This window comes from Drosophila bipectinata, chromosome 4, assembly GCF_030179905.1.
Source record: "Drosophila bipectinata strain 14024-0381.07 chromosome 4, DbipHiC1v2, whole genome shotgun sequence".
NCBI classification, from domain to species: domain Eukaryota; kingdom Metazoa; phylum Arthropoda; class Insecta; order Diptera; family Drosophilidae; genus Drosophila; species Drosophila bipectinata.
Genome location: NC_091740.1, coordinates 5,951,475 through 5,972,532, shown reverse-complemented (window position 1 = coordinate 5,972,532; position 21,058 = coordinate 5,951,475). Strand labels below are relative to the sequence as shown.

Below are 21,058 nucleotides of genomic sequence, written 5' to 3'. Positions count from 1 at the left end.
TTATTGCCGATAATATGTACGACCACAAATGTTCGAAAAAGTCAAATTTTCGATTCATAGAAATCAGCAAAACCGTTGAAGACCATTCGCCCTATGATTCCATGAAAATCCGAAAAACTTTCAACTCCGGTTGACCCTTGGAAGGGAGAGATCACAGGAACATTTTTTAAGAAATTTTCTTGGAACAATTTTTTTTCATAGAAAATGTAGATAGGAAAGCGTATATTTTCATTTGTTTAAGAGCTGTTGAATATATCTTAGCATATACCGAATACATCTGGTATATACATACGTCTACAAAAATCGGTATTACAAATCTATCATCGATCGGTCACACTTACGTGTGTTACCGCTTCTTCTTTGTAAAACTTGAAACTGGCTGGTTGTGTGTGCAAACGAAAAGAATAAAATTATTACAAATTGAATAACTTAATAAAACAGTGTTTTTATTTAAACAATTAATTCACAGGCTCAGTTTTACAACAGGTTATGGGCCCAGTTCACAAAAATCATATATTTCAAAGTTTAAGGGGGGAAATACAATTAAAAATTTATTTTTTTTCGAAAATTTTTTTTTTGTCTTAATGTACTCTAAATATGTCTGGGAATAAGCCTTTAAAAGCATAAAGCTGTCCGGTACTAATTTTCAAAGTAATACGCAATTTAGTGAGTGCGTGTCAGTGGTAAACTTTAGTGAGTGGTAAACTTTAAACGCTTCTACTGAAAAGTCGTGTTTTCAAAATCGCCGTGCAGTCACAGGTCAGAGATTTAATTTCAATCTAATGCGGTTTTTTGCTTTATGTTTGAAATGCAATTCTCCACAACATGAATTAAAGGATTTTTCATATTTATTTGTTATAACATATTTTTTTTTGACGAACAAAGTCGAAAAAAAGTGTGTTTTTTTTTAAACATTTTTTTCAATTTCAAATTTTTTCATGGAAAAACCATTTTTTTGCATATGAAATAATTCATGTTGTGCGCTGTACCTCTAAGTTTAATGCCCAGTGGCTGTTTTTTGTTTTAGACGTGATCCTGGGCCTGGAGACTGCACGGCGCAAAGTTTATCCCCCAAAACACGACTCCATATTATTGATCATAAATGGGCTTAATTACAATATTTTTCGAAAAACTTGACTGATTTTCATTGCCCAATAATTTCCTAATAACATGCAAAAAGAATCGCTAAGATTCATTCAATTCCCTACTTGCAATTTACTCCCAAAGATAGGCCTCATTTTAGGCCTTTTAATTGTATTTCCCCCCTTAATAAGAATTATAAAATTTTTTTTTGTTCCCTTATACATTATTGTGAAATTCCGAAATAAAATATGGCCGACAGAGCAAAGCGTAACATAAAACATTTTGATGGCGAAAAATATGCTATGTGGAAATTTAGAATTCGTGCACTTCTTGCCGAATTAAATGTGTTAAAAGTAATTGATGAGCAGGAACCAACGGAATTAGATGAAGATTGGAATAAAGCAGAAAGATGTGCAAAGAGCACTTTAATCAAGTATCTCGGTGACGCGTTTCTTAATTTCGCCATAGGCGCCGGAAAGACGGCGAGTCAAATTTTTAAGAATTTAGATGCGATATATGAGCGCAAAAGTCTTGCATCTCAGTTGTCCGTCCGCAAGCGTCTTTTATAACTAAAGTTAGGGAGTGAGACAGCACTAGTGAGCCACTTCAATGTGTTTGATGAGTTAATGAGTGAGTTAGCTGCTTCTGGTGCAAAACTCGAAGAGATGGACAGGGTGTCTCACTTATTGCTTACTTTGCCAAATACATATGATGGTGTAATTACAGCTATAGAAACATTGTCTTAAGAAAATTTAACTCTAGCGTTTGTCAAAAACAGATTGTTAGATCATGAGATTAGACTTAAAAATGAAAGCATTGATACTAGCAAGAAATTATGAAAGCAACTGTTAATAATAATAATAAACATAATTATAATTACAAAAATAATAACAACTATAAATACAATAAATATAAATATAATAAAGGCAATGTTGACCGCAAACCATATAAAGGAAAAGTTAAACCTAATATAAAATGCTATCATTGCAAAAAGGATGGGCGTATAAAAAAGGATTGCTATGCGTATAAAAGAATAATAAATGAACAAAATAAAGAAAATAACAATAATAACAAGCAAGCACAAACGGCAACAATCCAGTCAGGTTTCGCATTTATGGTGAATAGTGAACCAAATACAAATTCGAGCAAAAATTGGAACTTCATCCTGGATTCTAGAGCCACTGACCATTTAATCAATAATGTGGCAATGTTTGCTGATTATGTGGAATTGGAATCTCCAATAAGAATTGCTGTGGCTAAGCATGGACAATATATATTTGCAACCAAGCGGGGAATCGTCCAATTATACAATGGCCATCAAATAACGCTCGAAGACGTCCTATTCTGTGAAGAGGTTGCTGACAACTTGATATCTGTAAAGCGTCTTCAAGAGTCAGGTATGACTGTTGAGTTCAACAAAACTGGAGTAAAAATCACCAAGGGTGATATGATTGTGGCCGAAAGTACAGGTATGTACAATATACCAGTTTTAAAATTTACAGCATACACATTAAATGCACAAGATAAAAATATGTATCGTTTGTGGCATGAAAGGTTAGGGCATGTTAGTAAAGGGAAAATGTTAGAAATAAAAAGAAATAATTTATTTATTAATAATAATCTTCTGGATAAAGTATACCCTGTCGATGATATTTGTGAGGCTTGTGTAAATGGAAAACAAGCAAGGCTACCTTTTGAAAAATGTAAAATAAAAGATTTTATTAAGAGACCACTGTTTGTAGTTCATTCGGATGTGTGTGGTCCAATAACACCGACTACAATTGATGATAAAAATTATTATGTAATTTTTGTCGATCAATATACACACTATTGTGTAACATATTTAATGAAAAACAAATCAGACGTATTTAATATGTTTAAAGATTTTGTAGCAAAAAGTGAGGCCCATTTCAATCTTAAAATAGTTAATCTTTATATAGACAACGGTAGAGAGTATTTATCAAATGATATGCGTGAATACTGTGTTCAAAAGGGTATCAGTTATCATTTAACTGTGCCTCATACACCTCAATTGAATGGTGTATCTGAAAGAATGATTCGAACCATTACTGAAAAGGCTCGTGCTATGGTGAATGGTGCTAAGCTTGAAAAAAATTTCTGGGGTGAAGCTGTATTGACAGCAACATTCTTAATAAATAGAACTCCAACTAGAGCACTTGGAAATAGCACAAAAACATCGTATGAAATGTGGCACGAAAGAAAGCCAAACTTAAAGTTTATAAGAGTTTTTGGTTCGACTGTGTATGTCCACAACAAAACTAGAAAAAGGAAATTTGACGAAAAGTCAATAAAGGGTATTCTTGTTGGTTTTGATAATAATGGCTATAAATTATGGAATGTAGCTGAAAGAAAATTCTTTGTTGCTAGAGATGTAGTTATAGATGAGCGAAATATGATAAATTCTAGAGCTAAAAATTCTAATATGGATCTCCTGAATGATAGTAAGGAAAATAATATTACATATCTTCCGAATGAGAGTAAGAAGACTAATGAAAATAATTTCCTGAATGATAGTAAGGAAAATAATGAGATATATCTTCCGAATGAGAATAAGAAGAACAATGAAAATAATATCCTGAATGAAAGTAAGGACAAAAGTCAAGGCAAACTTCTGAATGATAGTAGGAAGAGTGAGCCAACAAATTTCCCGAATGAGAGTAAGGAAAGTAGTGAATTTGAAAAGCCTAGTGTTATTGTAAATAGTCAAAGCAACAAAGACTTAGTAAAGACCGGTGACGAGGAGGCTACTAGAAAGAGTATTAGACTACAGAATAAGCCTCGAATATCATATAAAGATCTTAACTCGTTCGTTTTAAATGCACATACACTTCTGAATGATGTCCCAAAATCATTTGATGAAATAGAGAACAGAAGTGACAAATCCCTTTGGGAAGAAGCTATTATGTCAGAATTAGATGCCCACAAATTAAACAATACGTGGACTATTGTGAAAAAGCCTGAAAATGTAAATATAGTAGATAATAAATGGGTATTCTCTTTTAAATATGGTAAGATACAAAGCAAGATTAGTAGCACGTGGATTCACCCAAGAGTATCTTATTGATTATGAAGAAACATTTGCACCTGTTGCTAGGATTACAAGTTTTAGAGTCATGTTATCCTTGTCAGTTCAATATAATTTAAAGGTATGCAAATTAAATAAATCAATTTACGGACTCAAACAAGCAGCCAGATGTTGGTTTGAAGTATTTGATAAAGCAATAAAAGAGTGTGGTTTTGAAAACTCACAAGTTGATCGTTGCATATATATTCTTGATATTGGTTCCATTGAGAAAAATATATATGTACTGCTGTACGTAGATGATCTTGTAATCGCAACAGCAGACATAGAAAGAATGACAAGGTTCAAAAGTTATTTAATGAAAAAGTTTAGAATGACAGACCTTGATGAAATTAGATATTTTATTGGCATAAAAGTAGAAGTAGGTCAAGATAGAATACACCTTAGTCAATGTTCGTATATTAAATCAATTTTAAATAAGTTTAAGATGAAATACTGTAAATCAGTTGATACACCTCTTCAAAGCAAGCTAAATTACGAATTATTAAATTCAGATGAGCAATCTGACGCTCCTTGTCGTAATTTAATAGGTTGCTTAATGTATGTTATGCTATGTACACGTCCAGATTTAGCGACTGCAGTTAATATTCTTAGTCGATATACAAATAAAAATAATGCAGAGCTATGGACAAGTCTGAAAAGAATTCTTAGATACCTAAAGGGTAGTATAGATATGAAAATGGTTTTCGAGAAAGATCCAAATGCTGAAAACATATTTAAGGGTTATGCAGATTCTGACTGGGGTGGAAATGAAAGTGACAGAAAGAGTACCACTGGTTATATTTTTAGAATGTTTAATTCTAATTTAATTTGTTGGAATACAAAAAGGCAAAATTCCGTAGCTGCTTCGTCGACTGAAGCAGAATACATGGCCTTATTTGAAGCAGTCAGGGAATCATTATGTCCCTATTAAAAAATATACATATTGATATTGAAAAACCTATAGTAATTTATGAAGATAATCAAGGCTTCATTAGTATAGCTAACAACCCATCATGCCATAAAAGGTCGAAACATATAGATATTAAATATCATTTTATAAGAGAACGAATAGAAACTAATGATATTTGTCTTGAGTATATTCCTACAGAGAATCAACTTGCAGACCTTTTTACAAAGCCGTTGCCAGCAACTACATTTCTACAACTGCGTGGGAAACTTGGTATCCTTAAAGACTGAATTAAATGCTAACTACATATATAATTTCTTATTATTAGATTACATACTCAAACAAAAAAAAAAAACAAAAAAAAATATGAAAATAATTTGATTTAATTTTAATTTGATTAATAATTTCATTTAATTTTAAAAGAAAAATAAAAAAAAAAAAAGAAGGAAAATGATTTTAAGTCAATATTATGTTTATGAACTTAAATCTGTAACCAATATTTTTAAATTTTTGAATTGTCAACAGAAACGAAACTGTAACTATTATTTAAGATATCAAAAGCGATTTGATTGGGTTTTTCGGGGTTTTTCCCCAATCCATGCAGCGAATGCTGAATCAGAAAATAGTAAACTTCCCCAGATGCACACAAGCCAAGTTGAATATATATAATTTAAGTAAAATATTTGTAATTCAATTTTTGAGGGGGCGTGTTGAATATATCTTAGCATATACCGAATACATCTATATACATACGTCTACAAAAATCGGTATTACAAATCTATCATCGATCGGTCACACTTACGTGTGTTACCGCTTCTTCTTTGTAAAACTTGAAACTGGCTGGTTGTGTGTGCAAACGAAAAGAATAAAATTATTACAAATTGAATAACTTAATAAAACAGTGTTTTTTTTTAAACAATTAATTCACAGGCTCAGTTTTACAACAAGAACTGTTTCTAGAAAGCTTTCTTTTATATAAAAAGTCACTAAGTTTTTTCGCTCCCTCTTTTGGTTCTCTTTCTCTGCCATAGAGCTTGTGGTTTTCTTGTACTCTTTGAAGTAGAGCTGGGAAACTATCTATGATGGTGCCATTCAATATTTTTGATGGTTTGGGAACAATAATTCGATACCTTCGATAGTATGGTATTTCTGTGTGGCGCTTTGTAAAAATTTAAATTATAAGCAATTTTTAATGTATCTTATATATAAAATTTTCGTGTCACAGTTTTTGTTTTGTCTGAAAATCCGCCAACATCTATTTTTCATCCTCTTAAATCCTGTTCGACATACCAATAATCGCATATAAAGTTTGATACTACCTCATCACACTAACAAACTCACGCTACCATAGCATTTTAACTCAATTTAAGCTGGGGCAAAAATCCTTCATCATTAAATACATTAATTATATTTATGAGTGTTTTGTACATTGAGCAATGCAAGAAAACGCAAAGGAGGTTTTTTGAGCCGTGATACAACTAGATCTGGAATCATGCGAAATAAAAGATCAGAAAGAACCGAGAAGCAAATCCAGTAACAATATACTGATGAACGTATTAAAATAGCGCAATTGCATCAATAAGAGCCAGAATATACACGAGCTGAATGCAATGTAGTCAGAATGCAATGTAGTGATTCATTCCTGCGTCTAGCATTCCAGTATGAGCCTGATATTGAGTATTATGCTCATTCAAAAATGCTAATTGGTGCTATGGACAAGAAATGTCCGCATTGGGCTCACTGCTGCCAATGTCAAATGAACCACATAAATTCTTACAAATCTACTTTATGGGCGGCGAGGATTCCAGAAGCGCACTTGCCAATCGCGCGAATGCACGTTGTGATTATTATAACCTTGATTCATTTAATGCCAGACGTATCGTCAGTGAACTAGATGCTCTATTGACCGAGCACAATGAATTGTTTAAAATATTCAAATCACATATGCACCAATTACAAAGCGATAATTACGCTATCGTCATTAATCCTGATAAAACACCAGCTGGAGATCATATTCGCCGACTAAATGCACCCGTTGTTAATGATGTTGCAGGAATCATGGTTGGCGATTGTACATCTGACTGAATTAAGATCAAATAATAAAGGAAGGAAAGCTAACTTCGGGCTGAGCCGAAGTTGATATACCCTTGCAGTTAAAACCGGATATATATCGCAAACATCGGATATAGTTGGCCGATCCTTATGAGAATATGATAATATAACCTAATTTATTATAATTAAAAATCTAAAAAAAGCCCCAAACTTCTATCTTCAAAAATACCAAAGTTGGTATATCTACCAAAAACCATTTCCGATCGTTCAGTTATATGGCAGCTATAAGATATAGTCAGCCGATCGGTATAAAATTTGGTAGGTCGGATTAACTGACCAAAAATAGAATGTGTACCAAGTGCCAGCTTTCTATCTTCAAAAACACGAAAGTTGGATTGTTTCCGATCTTTTAGTTATATGGCAGCTATAGGATATAGACCGCCGATCCTTATGAAATTTGGCATGTCATTTTATTTTGCCAAAAATAGCTCTCATGTAAAATGAACTCTCTAACCCCAAAAACACCGAAGTTATACCATTTCCGATCAATCAGTTATATGACAGCTATAGGATATAGTCGGCCGATCCCGGCCGTTCCGACTTATATACTGCGTGCAAATGAAAGAAGGGTGTGGGCAAAGTTCCAAGCCGATAGCTTTAAAACTGAGAGACTAGTTTGGTAGAACAAGACAGAAGGACAGACGGACATGAAATTATCAACTCAGAAGGTGATCCTGATCAAGAACATATATACTTTATACTTATGTATTTTTTTTTCTGCACAAGACGTCCATTCCGACTTACAATAGCGGACAATGAAATCCGGACACCTAAGTGCTTGCACTAAATGTGAACTTTGCATTAGTGTGGTAGGAGCGCGTGTTATTATATCAACTTGAATTTTTTCGTTATATCCGGAAGGTATTTAGCTTTCATGATCTAAAAGAAATTTTTTTATTATTATTCTTATGTTAAAAAAAATTTTTTTTCAAATATGTCCAAAATGACTGAAAATTTCCAAGGGGTCATATTGGCCTTACAATCGAAAATCTTAAGCTTCCGAGGAATAAGCTCTAACGTTGGATTTATTAAGTCTTCTTTTAAGAACTCTAAAGCATTTGCCAGGATCAGGAAAGAAAAAGAAGACCAACTACCACGAGGATCGTATCCTTTCAAGATTAGGCATGACTGATCGTTTCAAATCAGCAAAAAATGTAAGAAGTAAGTTCTTCCAGTTGAAAGGAGTCGAAATAAGCACTCGAACCGTTCAAAGGAACATTAAGGAGACTTCATGGCCGGCGAACAGCGAAAAACCCTGTCTTGACCGCAAAAATGGTCTAGAGAAGGTTGCAGTGGGTCAAAATGCACGAATCTTGGACTGTACATGATTGGCGAAACTTCATTTTTTGTAACGACAAAAATAATCCATTTGGCTTACAATAGTATGAGCTAGGTGCGTCCCAAACGCAACAAACGCTTCAAAAATAATTGCTTACGGCGAAAGGTGAGGCAAGGAGCATGCCGAATGGTCCGGGGGTGCTTTTCTTACTATATCGTTGGTGATCTGGCATAAATTGATGGAACTGTGAATGTTGTTCTAAGGTGTTCTGAATCGTCACCTTCTACCCTCAATGAAGGAGCATCTTTTTCGTGCCCCAAACATAATCTTTTAGGACGACTCAGGTCCTTGCTATAGTGCAAAAAAAAGGGATAAATTTTTTTTTAATTCTTTAAGGATTTGTTTAAACGATAATTAAAGTTTTAAATTTCTAGTATATTTTCTTTTTTTTTTCTTAAATTTAGGTAATCAATTATTTGCAGAAAAATCGATTATCAACCTTAGACTGGCCAGGGAGAAGTCCTGATTTCTATCCGATTCAATATCGTTGTCCTATTTTTAAAGTTAAAATACATAAAAAGAAACCCAAAAAAATTAAGAGAATTTAATTTAATAGTGGAAAGTTTCTGTTATAAAGACATAATTAAGAAAACTAACGAACTCTTGGTAGATTTTATGGTATCAAGAATTAACCCTTATTAAAAACTCAAGGAAGACCAACTAAATACTAAAGAACCAAATCAAAATTATTTTTGAATACGTTAAATACTAAGCTATTAATAAATAATTTTCTGAAAATGTTGTTACCAGGGAATAGTAATTTTTTTGGTTTCCTACATTTTTGTTATTTCCATCGAATATTTGTTATAGGAGTAGGACAGAATATTTGTATACGTTTTATTTGGAAATAAACAAAACTGAAATTAAAAGAAAACGTTTTAAATTAACATTTATATTAATTTCATCGATTTAAAACAAATTTACTCCATAAAGTAAACGATGGCTAAAAAAAAAACTAAAAAAGTAGTCAAATCAAATAAGAGGCTACACAATCTACCGCACAGATCATCCAGATGGGAAAGCCCACGGCGGAACTGGAGTTCTAATCAGAGAACGCATTAAATACCATTTTCACATCTTTTTATATCGGGATCGTTAAATAAACGCCATTGTACAATGCAATTGTAAATGTGAGAAATAAACTGGACTATGTTTCCCCTGGAAGTCCCACATACTGGCCAACCGACAAACGCAAGCACCCAGACCTTATTGATTTTGCAGTGACAAAAAACATACCCCGCAATCTAATAAGTGCCAAAGCAGTCTCGGACTTATCATCAGAGCACTCGCCTGTGCTTTTAACGCTTCTTTAATGCCCAGAAATAACCGTTCGGTTGAAACCCCTTCAGCCCCTTCAGAAATAACCACTTCAGCCTGACGACGCCAAAAACGAACTGGCCTAAATACAAAAGGTACATGAGTGCCCACACCAAACTCGCCCCGGAGCATTACATGGAATCGGATATAAACTACACTTCGAGCGCCCTGGAAGAAGTACTCGTTGCGGCAGTTGAAATCTATACTCTTCAAGGGAAAGAAGTAGACCGAAAATACTAGAAATCCAATCAGCAAATCGAACAGCTCATGAGAGAAAAGTCGTGATTAGCAAAACAGCAGATCACCAGCAAATGCCTTAATGAAGCAACCCGATCATTCGACCAGGCTTTTCACCAACAGGAAGAAAATGCACTGGTGAGGTACGTCCAGAATCTTTCGTCACCAAGCACAAAGCACAGACCGAACTATAACTATAACTATAACTATAACTATAACTATAACTATAACTATAACTATAACTATAACTATAACTATAACTATAACTATAACTATAACTATAACTATAACTATAACTATAACTATAACTATAACTATAACTATAACTATAACTATAACTATAACTATAACTATAACTATAACTATAACTATAACTATAACTATAACTATAACTATAACTATAACTATAACTATAACTATAACTATAACTATAACTATAACTATAACTATAACTATAACTATAACTATAACTATAACTATAACTATAACTATAACCAAAGATTATAAAGTACATAGATGGGACATCAGGGCCCAAAACGGTCAACTTTTTGCGTCGAGCTTGTTGGTGAGGGGGGAACGTACATGCATACAATTCTATTTTTAGAACTCTTTACATGTATCCGTCAACAAAAATGTGAACCTATGTGTGTATGTGTGACTGCTCGCACGACGGAGTAAAAATGTTTTGGCTTCCAAATTTCAATTTCGATTTCTCGTTTCTGTTTTCGATGCGCCGATGTGGTAGTTGGTAGAAGAAATAGTATTTTTGATCGCGGCAGATCTAGACAGGATGGTAGCGTAATGCATAGAGTAGCTACTCTATGTGTAATTTTTCTGTGTTCAAATCCTCGTAAGGACTTTGAACTTTTTCTTTCTTTTATAATTATTATTATTTTTTTTTCTTTAATTGTAATATTTTTCTTTAATTTTACAATTGTAAAATTGTTTAATTCTTCATTATGTCCGGCTAATAGAATTTTGTGTAGGGGGGCGTGGTTCCGCAAAAAGATTCCAGAAAGGTTTAGAATGAAATAAGAAGTCGGGGGCGTCTTTTTCGGTGCTATAACGCGGTCAGCTTTATTCGGCTGCTTACATGAGATTGAACTTAAAAACTAGTGGAAAAAAAAAAGAGATCGCCGACAGCCAACGAGCGAGAAGAGAGGCACAGAGGGGCGAGTGTGGACGCGCTCTTCAGCGCGGGTGCGCTCTTTAGCGCGGGTGCGCTCTTCAGCGCGGATGCGCTCTTCAGGTGAGTGGCACCACGGCCCCTCACCTAAACATTCCGCCCCCCTTGCAATCACTCGGGTTGCAATAGCTCCCTCGAAGTTATGGCTGGTGGCAGGCTCCGGATACGACCCATCCAAACACGGTGCTCTGGGCCACTGGGAGTCCGTCCTGGATCTTCAGGAAGCCCGGTTGAATAATCCGTGGGTACATATCTGCACCCAGGACGACGGAGATTGTCGCTGGCAGATGGAATCGCTCATCCGCCAGGGTCACGCCTCGGAAGTGGGCACGCACCGCCTCGCTCAGCTCCCGGGACGGCGTACGAACTCGCACGTGAGGCTCGATCTTGAACATGACCTCCAGCCGAACGCTGTCATCGGTCGTTGACCCCACGGTGGCGGAACACACCTGTTCGTCCCCCACGCTGGTAGTGGGCAGCCGGAAACACGCAGCGAGCGAGGCGTCGATGCAGCTCGAGGGCGTGCATGGGTCGATGAGGGCCCCCGTATCGAAGCTCCGGGTCCCGGTGGCGATCCGCACTAGTGCAGTCGGCAGCACGTTGACGCTGTTCCGTTGCAACAGCGATGAGAGGGTGGGCGCAGCGACCGCGTCCAGCGGGGGCCCTCGACGAGAGGCGGAACTTTGCCTAGGTGCGGATGACGCGGGCGGATGAGCGGGGGTTGGCAATCGAGGAGTGGCGGACGAAGGCCGAGGATGCATCGACGAGTGCCGGGACGTCGGTGGCCGTGGATCGGGTTAGGATTGCCGGAAAATGGCGGACCCAGGCCGAGGAGCACCCGAAACGCGCCGGGAGTTGGCGGATGACGGCCGGGCGCCAGACGTGACACTCTGTGTCCTGACTCCCGCGCTCCGTGACCGGTGCTCCTCTTGGCGTGCCTTGCGCCGAGCCCGCGGCTTCTCCACGAGATGCAGCAGCGTGTGGTGATCCTGTCCACACGTCTTACAACCGTCACCCCGACGACAGGATCCGTCGGAGTGCTCGTGGGCCAGGCAGCTCGAGCAGTACCGGTTCACAAGAACCGCTCGGAGCCGCTTCTCGGCGCTAAGGCGTAGGAAACGCCGACACTTCTTTAAGGCGTGGATTCCATTGCACACTCGGCAACGGTAGGATTGGATACCACGAGTACATCTGCTCTCCAGCGATGCTTGGGTGTTGCGTGGACGTGGCGACATCGTGTTGGCTATGGCTGACGGAAATATGATAAAGGAACAAAGAACATGATCAGAATCGGTGTAAAATGAAGGTTCGGAACTACGGGCAGAGCTACGGGACAGCACAATTGGACAGGAACATTGGAGCGGAAGAAATGTTGATCACTGTGGGTAGGCGGACGCGTCCAACGGAAGAAGCACGACCTTAACAACGGGCCGCTTTACAAGCCCTCGCGCAGTGTGGATGTCGATCACGCGGACATGGCCATCAAAGCCGGGATACACCGCGTCAACCCTGCCTAAACGCCACTCATTGGACGGAAGGTTGTCTTCCTTGATGACGACCATATCCCCAACGCGGAGGTCCCTCGTAGGGGCTCGCCACTTGTTTCTCTTATGGAGCTCCTTGAGATACTCCTCCTTCCACCGGAGCTGAAATTGCTGCTGAAGCGCCTTGAGGTGTTGCCAACGATTGATGATGGAACTGGTGTCCCCCTTTATCTCGGGCTCGACCGTGGCGAGAAGTGGTCCTCCCACAAGAAAGTGCCCGGGTGTAAGAGCTAGCAGGTCAGCAGGGTCTTCGGACATTGGCGCGAGTGGCCGCGAATTCAGACACGCCTCGATCTTCGCCAGGAGAGTAGCCAGCTCCTCAAAGGTGTATTTTCGCGTGGCGGCGGACTTGTAGAACAAGGTCTTGAAGCTCTTGACCCCTGCTTCCCAAAGGCCCCCCATGTGGGGAGCTCCCGGAGGAATGAAATGCCAGAGAAGCTGCTGGTGACTATAGGCACCAGTCACAGCCCCCTTTAGGCTCTGGAGAAAATCGCGGGATAGTAGAGCAGCTGCTCCCACAAAGGTCTTCCCGTTGTCGGACTGCACTTGACGGGGGCATCCTCTCCGGGACACGAACCGTGCGAAAGCCGCCAGAAATTTCTCGGTCGTAAGGTCCGACGTAGGCTCTAAATGGATGGCCTTAGTGGAGAAACACACAAACACCAACACATAACCCTTTGTGATGAGACAGGCCCTCCCCGTATAGTTTTTTATCTCGAAGGGACCGGCATAATCCACACCGGTGTGCGTGAACGGGCGCGAGAAGGACGTCCGTTCCTTGGGTAGCTCTCCCATGAGTTGCGTCTGCAACTTCTTCTTGTGGATGACACATACCTTACAAGAATGGACAACAGACTTGACCAAGTTCCTCACCCTTGGAATCCAGAACTTGGCCCGGCTCAGACGGATCATCAGCTGACTGCCACCGTGCAGCGTGATGCGATGTGTAAAATGAACCAGGAGTCGAGACAGCTGACAGTCGTACGGAAGGATAATAGGGTGCCGTTCGTCATAGTGGAGAAGCTCAGAGGACGTGACCCGGCCGCAGGCTCTCATAAGGCCTTGCGAATCCACGAAGGGGTTCAGATTCTGAATCGGACTGGATGCCGATATTGGACGCTTTTCGCTTAAGCAGCCCATCTCAGAGACGAAGTGTCTGCGCTGAGTGACGGAAACTAGAAGACGTTCAGCCGACGTTATCTCATTAGCGGTCAGGTGCTTTTCAAACGAAAGTCGAATCTTCCGCGCGCGCTGGATGAAGCGATTAACATAGGAAAGGACTCGTAATGCCTTGTCGAGTGTGGAAAAACGCTCAAGGAGATCTTCGGGGGGTACTTTCGCGACATGGACCTTGACTGCTCGCTTCTAGAGTTCAGTCACGGGGGTATCATAGCCTTGAGTGGGCCAGTCGCTGCGAGGCCTCTGCAGCCAGTCAGGACCGTGCCACCACAACTGGTTATCTGCAAGATCTTGGAGAGCTACGCCCCGGCTAGCGAGATCCGCAGGGTTATGCTCGGAGCGGACATGTGCCCATTTCTGCACGTCGGTGAACTGGGTGATCTTGGTCACCCGGTTGGCCACGAACGTTGTCCACTGGCACGCTGGCTTATGCAGCCACGCGAGGACAATAGTCGAGTCGGTCCAACAGTATAGGGCAGACGCGGCCCCTGGCATTTGTGGCAGAACGGCGGTGGCCATCTCGGACAACAACAAGGCACCGCACAGTTCTAGTCGAGGGAGCGAAACCGTCTTAACTGGGGCCACTCGAGTCTTTGCAGTCAGCAGGGTCACTATTACCGTGGACCCGATTTCGACACGAACGTAAATTGCTGCGCCGTACGCCTTCTGTGAAGCGTCGCAGAACCCGTGGTGTTCGACCTTTAGGTGTGGTCGGAACGCGACCCATCGAGGAACACGAATCTGATCGAGCACCGAGTAATTCTTTAGGAAGTCAACCCATCGCTGACAGAAATCTTGAGGGAGGGCGTCATCCCACCCTAGATCCAGAAGCCAAATGTCTTGCATGAACATTTTTGCCCGAACAATGAAAGGAGCGAGCCAACCTGCTGGATCGAACAATTTGGCAATTTGGGAGAGGACTTGGCGCTTTGTGAAAACTGAGCCGGAAGTCAATTCTGGCGGGACAAAAAAGAATTCATCAGTCGTCGCTTTCCACCGCACGCCGAGTGTCTTGGCCGTGCTCTCTGCATCGATGTCGAGAAAGTCAGCTCGGAGACGGTGATCGATCGGAATGTCGGCCAGGATTGCCTTGTTATTCGACGTCCATTTCCTAAGTGGGAACCCTGCTGACTCTAGGGCCCCTTTCAGCTCCCGAATCGAAGCTTGGGCTTCAGTTTTGGAGTCTGCCCCCGCGAGAACGTCATCAACGTACATAAACTGCCGGATAATTTGACTTGCCTGCGGATACTTCGACTCTTCGTCGTCAGCGAGCTGTCGCAGCACACGGATCGCCAGGAACGGCGCACAATTGACACCGAAGGTGACCGTTTTCAACTCGTAGTCGCGGATATCCCCATCGGGATTGCGAAACAAAATACGTTGGAGCGGAGTATGCTTGGGGTCTACCCAAATTTGCCGATACATCTTCTCGATGTCGGCGTTGAAGACAAACTTAAAGTACCGCCACTTTAGGATTTGAATCGTCAGGTCGGATTGTAAGACCGGGCCCGCGTAAAGAATGTCGTTCAGACTGGTCCCGTTTGCGGACGGGCTCGAAGCATTGAAGACCACTCGCACCTTGGTGGTCGTGCTTTCGGGCTTGAAGACTGCATGATGTGGTAGATAGTAGGTAGCGGAATTGCTCGCGGGAGAGACCTCGGTCATGTGGCCTAAGTCGATGTACTCCTGAATTACCGAGTCATAGCGGGCCTTAAGGGGCGGGTCCCTCTTCAGGCGCTGCTCGTTACGCAGAAACTGAGCAAGGGCAAAGGAGCGTGAAGCCGCTAGCTCGGAACCCTTCTGCCCGGGGTCGCGTAAGGGGAGCGTCACAACGTACTTGCCACACTCGTCTCTTTTCGTCGTCTGGACAAAATTGTGCTCGCAAACGGAATCCGATTCCGAGCTTATCGGTGTGGGCACATCTTCCACCTCCCAGAATTTGGTGAGGAGCTGATCCAGTGAGTCACCGAGGCTGGGGGCCACTCGTGTGGAAAAAACGGACACGCTGCGGGGATTGGCTGGAGATAATGGGCCTGTCAGCACCCATCCAAAAATGGTCTCCTGACCGAGAAGCGACCCGCATATGTTAGCCTTGGCATTACCGAGGAGAATGGACGGAAGAATGTCAGCTCCTATTAGTACATCGACTTGGGAGCTCTCAAAGAAGTTGGGGTCCGCCAGGGGAATGTCGGGCAGCCCCTTGAGACGATCTCGCGGAATCGGGTATGATGGCAGATTTCCTGCCAACTGCGGCAGAACGTAGGCCGCAGTCTCTAATTGTAGCCCGGGTCTAGACGGCGACCGAATGGAGAAATGGCACAATTTTGTAGACTGCGCGGAAATGGTCTGATTAAGGCCGGAAACTTGGGCTTGAATCGTCTTGAAGGGTGGTTTGACGAGGTTGAACAGTCGTTCCGTTATGAAGGTCGCTTCGGACCCTGAGTCTATCAGAGCTCGTGCCTGGAAGCTGCACCCCAAATGGCACACGTTGATAAGGGCCGTGCCTAGTAGGACGGCTCCTGACCCGGAAGCGAAACACACCTGAACATCCGACTGATCCTCTGAGCCGTTTGTGCTTCTGGCAGTCTGTGCGGGTCGAGCCCTTGCTGTCGTAGGCGGACTTGGAGCGGTGGCGAACGGATTGCCGCGGTGCAAAAGGGTGTGGTGTCGGCTGTGACATGTGAAGCAGGTATGGGCGCTCGTGCAATCTCGTTGCTGGTGCCCTCGGGCAAAACAGTTCAAACATAGCTGCTTCCTTTTAATGTAGTCCGAGCGCCCATTTACGTCCATTTCCAAGAACCGCGGACATAAACGAATGGGGTGGTTCTCCCTCGAACAGAGATCGCAACCCTTGGGGCCCGGAACCACTCGAGTCTCGTATGAGTGGAGCCTTCGAGCAGGGGCAGTAGGAGTTCCCGACCTTGGCGGAAGTTGCCCGGAGCCACTAGGTCTGACGTCGTCGATCGCTTCCAGAGTGCGATGGCGCTCTGTCAGGAAGTTGTCTAATTCCTTCCATGTTGGAATTTCGGCCTTGTTATGAACGGATTGCTCCCACATGGAAAGTGTGACTTTGGGGAGCTTTGACGAAATCATAAACACCAGGAGGCAGTCCCAAGCCTCAACATTGATGGCGGACATTGCTAGGGCTGTCAGACAACTCTGAATGGTGGCTTGGAGCTCCTTCAGCGCGACCCCGGACTCTTGAGAAATAGCCTGGAGGTTGAAAAGGATTTTCAACTGGCTATTGACCAGTAGCCGCCGGTTCTCAAAGCGGTCTGTGAGGCTTTGCCAAGCGACGACAAGCCCCTCATGGGTAAGCGGAGCCTTAGAGACAATGGCGTGGGCGTCTCCACTTGTTTTGGACAGTAAGTGGAACAACCTCTCTACCGGGGTGAGCCGCGAGTTTTGGATGTAAATGGCCGTAAACAAGTCTCTGAAGGTGGGCCAATATTTTCTCCCGAAGCTGGGCAATACATCTCGAATAGACGGAGTAGCAGTAGTTGTACTTCGATTCCAGCCCGGTCGAGGTGGCCACATTGTCGTCTGACACGGCTAGTAAATCGGAGCAGCTCTCATAGCTTTTCTCCACCTTCTCCCACAGTGCCCGAATTTGGTCCCGATGGACCTCGCAAATGTACTGGGAGCCTCCTTCCGTTTCTCTGGCGCCCGGAGTATTTATGTTAGCCTCAAATTGGCTAATTCGATCCGTTGTGGCGATGAACTTTTTCAGCGCCACGTCGACCGCACTTTGAGCCATTTTTGCAACGGAACGAGTCTGCCTCTGTGAAGGACCGGGGATTGTATTGACGGATTCGTCACTCTTTGCCCTTGGAATGGCACTGTACGCCTTAGGCTTTAAAAGAGGCGTCCGCGGAGAAGCGGATTGAGATCTGTCCAGACGGATGGTTGGGATCGGACGTGGCTTTTGGTCGTCTCCCGTGGGCATTCTCAGACACCAATTCGCTGGTCAGAACTTGTCGACTGACGCGCGCAATGGGTGCCTCGAACGAAGCGGTAGCCGGTCACTAATGTGATGAGACCGGTGAGATCGCGGACGAATTGCGATTGCAAGGCCAAGTGGGAATTAGAAGCGCCGATGTCGAGAGGAACGTCGGATGCGGCACAATTCGGATGTGGGAGAAACTTCAGGAAGCCAAAAAGAAAAATCCAGAAGGGCCAAGGATCGTTGAGATTCTAGGCGGATTTTGCCAGATGCGAAGTAGAAGCAGCGGTAGGGAAATGACGGAACGGAAAATGGACAAGGCCCGGAAAATTCGTGATCGTTCGGAAAAATAATTGATGACTGTCTATATAGATATGTCTGTATATTTCGACCAGTATGGCTCGTACGTAAATATTCAATTCCTGACTATTTTTCGAAATTGCGGAGCCGGAAAGGTGGACCTGACCTTGGCTTGGATTGAACACAGAGAAAAAAAAAAAATAATTAATTTTTTCCTAATTGGCGGATTTAATTATTATGGAAACAGACGGGTGGAGTTGAAAATTTCAATTCTTACTCAATGGAGGTTAAGGAACCCGAAGCTGGAACGGTGGAATTGAAACCGCGGCTAGGTTCAGAAGAAAGATCGACAATTAAATTATTTTATTATAATTTCTTTTTCGAAAATTAAATTTTCGATTTAATTATTGAGTGGCCGGAAAGGTGAATTCAAAAAACCTGGCCCTTTGCTCGGACGGAAAATACGAATTAAATAAATTTTTGTAGTTGTAAATATAAATAAATAAATTTATAATTAATTGATATTTTTTTTTAAATTTGTTTGGTTATATATTTCCTGAAATTGGAGGCAGAAAATATTGAGAAATATATGGGCATACATGCAAGTAGGGCAAGGGCATGTGGGACATATGATGGCACAGTGGAACGTCGATAAGTGGACTGTATGGTTAAATTTTATCGGTTATATATTTCCTGAAATCGGAGGCAGAAAATATTTGGAGATATGTGGACATGCATGCAGGTACGGATATATGTATGTAAGGGCATGTGGGCATATGTATGTTGGCACAGTGGAGCGTCGATAATGTGTAACGGCGGAAACGGAAAAGTTATGTGGTGTAAAAAATTGGGGATGAAAAACCAATATTACGACAGCGGCGGACTGTTCGGTGAACTTGGAGATTCCCGGAACCACTTTACACCGGCTGGCCAATATTAATTATGCCCTTTTATTTTTATATTTTTTTTTTCTTCACCACACACTTTCACTGTTCACTTGCCGATTTTTTTTTTTTTTTTTTGCGGATTAATTGCACGAAACACAATGTATGTGTGTATGCATGTACATATGCCTCGACCGTTGGCGAGCGAACGGATAACGGAACAGCCAAAAACGGCGAGGAATATGGCGAGGCACACACAACGCAGATGGATGGAAAATTTGGTAATTTTTTGTCTTAGAAAAGTCTCAAGCTGCCGTGGTGTCGGAAAACTCGGACTTGGAGTTGACACGGAGGGAAAACAATCTTGCCGCAGTGTGAACGAAATTTTATGTTCGGACCACTGCTGAAGACCGGCAGAGAGACGGAGACGGAAAAAATTTCGTACTTATCTTTTGGGCGGAACAATGCCTGAACTGCTGGTGGATCCAAAATATCCTGAATATCCTGGTATCCGGCTCGAAGGACCATAATGTGTAGGGGGGCGTGGTTCCGCAAAAAGATTCCAGAAAGGTTTAGAATGAAATAAGAAGTCGGGGGCGTCTTTTTCGGTGCTATAACGCGGTCAGCTTTATTCGGCTGCTTACATGAGATTGAACTTAAAAACTAGTGGAAAAAAAAAGAGATCGCCGACAGCCAACGAGCGAGAAGAGAGGCACAGAGGGGCGAGTGTGGACGCGCTCTTCAGCGCGGGTGCGCTCTTTAGCGCGGGTGCGCTCTTTAGCGCGGGTGCGCTCTTCAGCGCGGATGCGCTCTTCAGGTGAGTGGCACCACGGCCCCTCACCTAAACAAATTTCAAGGGAGTCCTTCCGGCATTTTGTCATCTGACACGTCCGTCACTTATTTTTACAACAATTGTAATAGAATAATAATAACGTAAAATTTAAAAGTAAATAAAAAAAAAAAAAAAAAAAAAATAAAAGTCAATATGAAAAGAATCATAAAACTAAAACTTTATCAAAATTGAAACAACCGCCCGCTAATGAAGACGAACCCAGGACCCCATGAATAAGGACCGCGCACTATCCATCTAGGCTACCCTTGAAGTTGATTTTATGATTCTTAAAATTGGTGTTAAAGGAGGCGCTAGAATCTATACCAAAAACAGATTTGACGAGTAAAGATAGTAAAAGATATTCCTGATCTCTTTACTCTTACATTGGTTCGATTACAACGTTTCAAACTTTCATCGTTCCAAAGATGTTACGATCTAAAAATAGAATTGTCTCTTTCCCTCTTTCATCTGCCAACCGTTTGTCATGGAACCCGCTCTCAAATGTTTTCATTTACAGCGGGTTCCACGACGGAAAAAATGAAAAAATTTGAGAGCGGATTCCACGACGCGGCCTGCCAAAATGCCGTAGAACCCGCACTTATAGACATTTTTACAGCGGGTTCCACTACGAACTGAGACGATGTTAAGGTGATTTTACAATTTTGTATTTTTTTTTTATTGGATTATAAATTTAGAAAAATACATTAAAATAATATAAATAGATTTAAAATTAAAAAAAATGGATGTCCCGAGCCTGGTTTGAACTCATTTTACTTTGCACATCAGCCAAGCACTCTACCACTCGGCTATTCCTCATTCGTTGTCTCGCGAAAAATTTCTCAAACTTAACTTGTCGCGCAATGGAACCCGCTCGTTCCAGCGCGTTCCACTGCTGGAACCCGCCATAGAAAATTTTTCTTTGTATGAGATGTCCCATCTATGTACTGTATAATCTTTGCTACGATTTGTGAACAATGTCAATAAAGAACATCGAGCTTGTGGCGAACTTACAGCAAAGGAATTGAATAATGCCGAAGACGTAATTTATGAAAAGATACAATCTGATTCCTTTTAAGTTGAAATTCAAAGTGTACAAAAAGGGAAAACTAT

General features: G+C 41.7%; 1 protein-coding gene across 1 annotated transcript; it reads right to left on the bottom strand.

The window, feature by feature from the left end:
- Nucleotides 1-12,642: 12,642 nt before the first annotated feature.
- LOC138926884 (uncharacterized) lies at nt 12,643-15,654 on the bottom strand. Its single transcript, XM_070282490.1, has 2 exons — nt 15,369-15,654; nt 12,643-12,779 (listed from the first exon to the last, which is right to left on the bottom strand). The coding sequence occupies exons 1-2, from the start codon at nt 15,652-15,654 to the stop codon at nt 12,643-12,645; spliced, it is 423 nt and encodes a 140-aa protein (XP_070138591.1).
- Nucleotides 15,655-21,058: the final 5,404 nt, after the last annotated feature.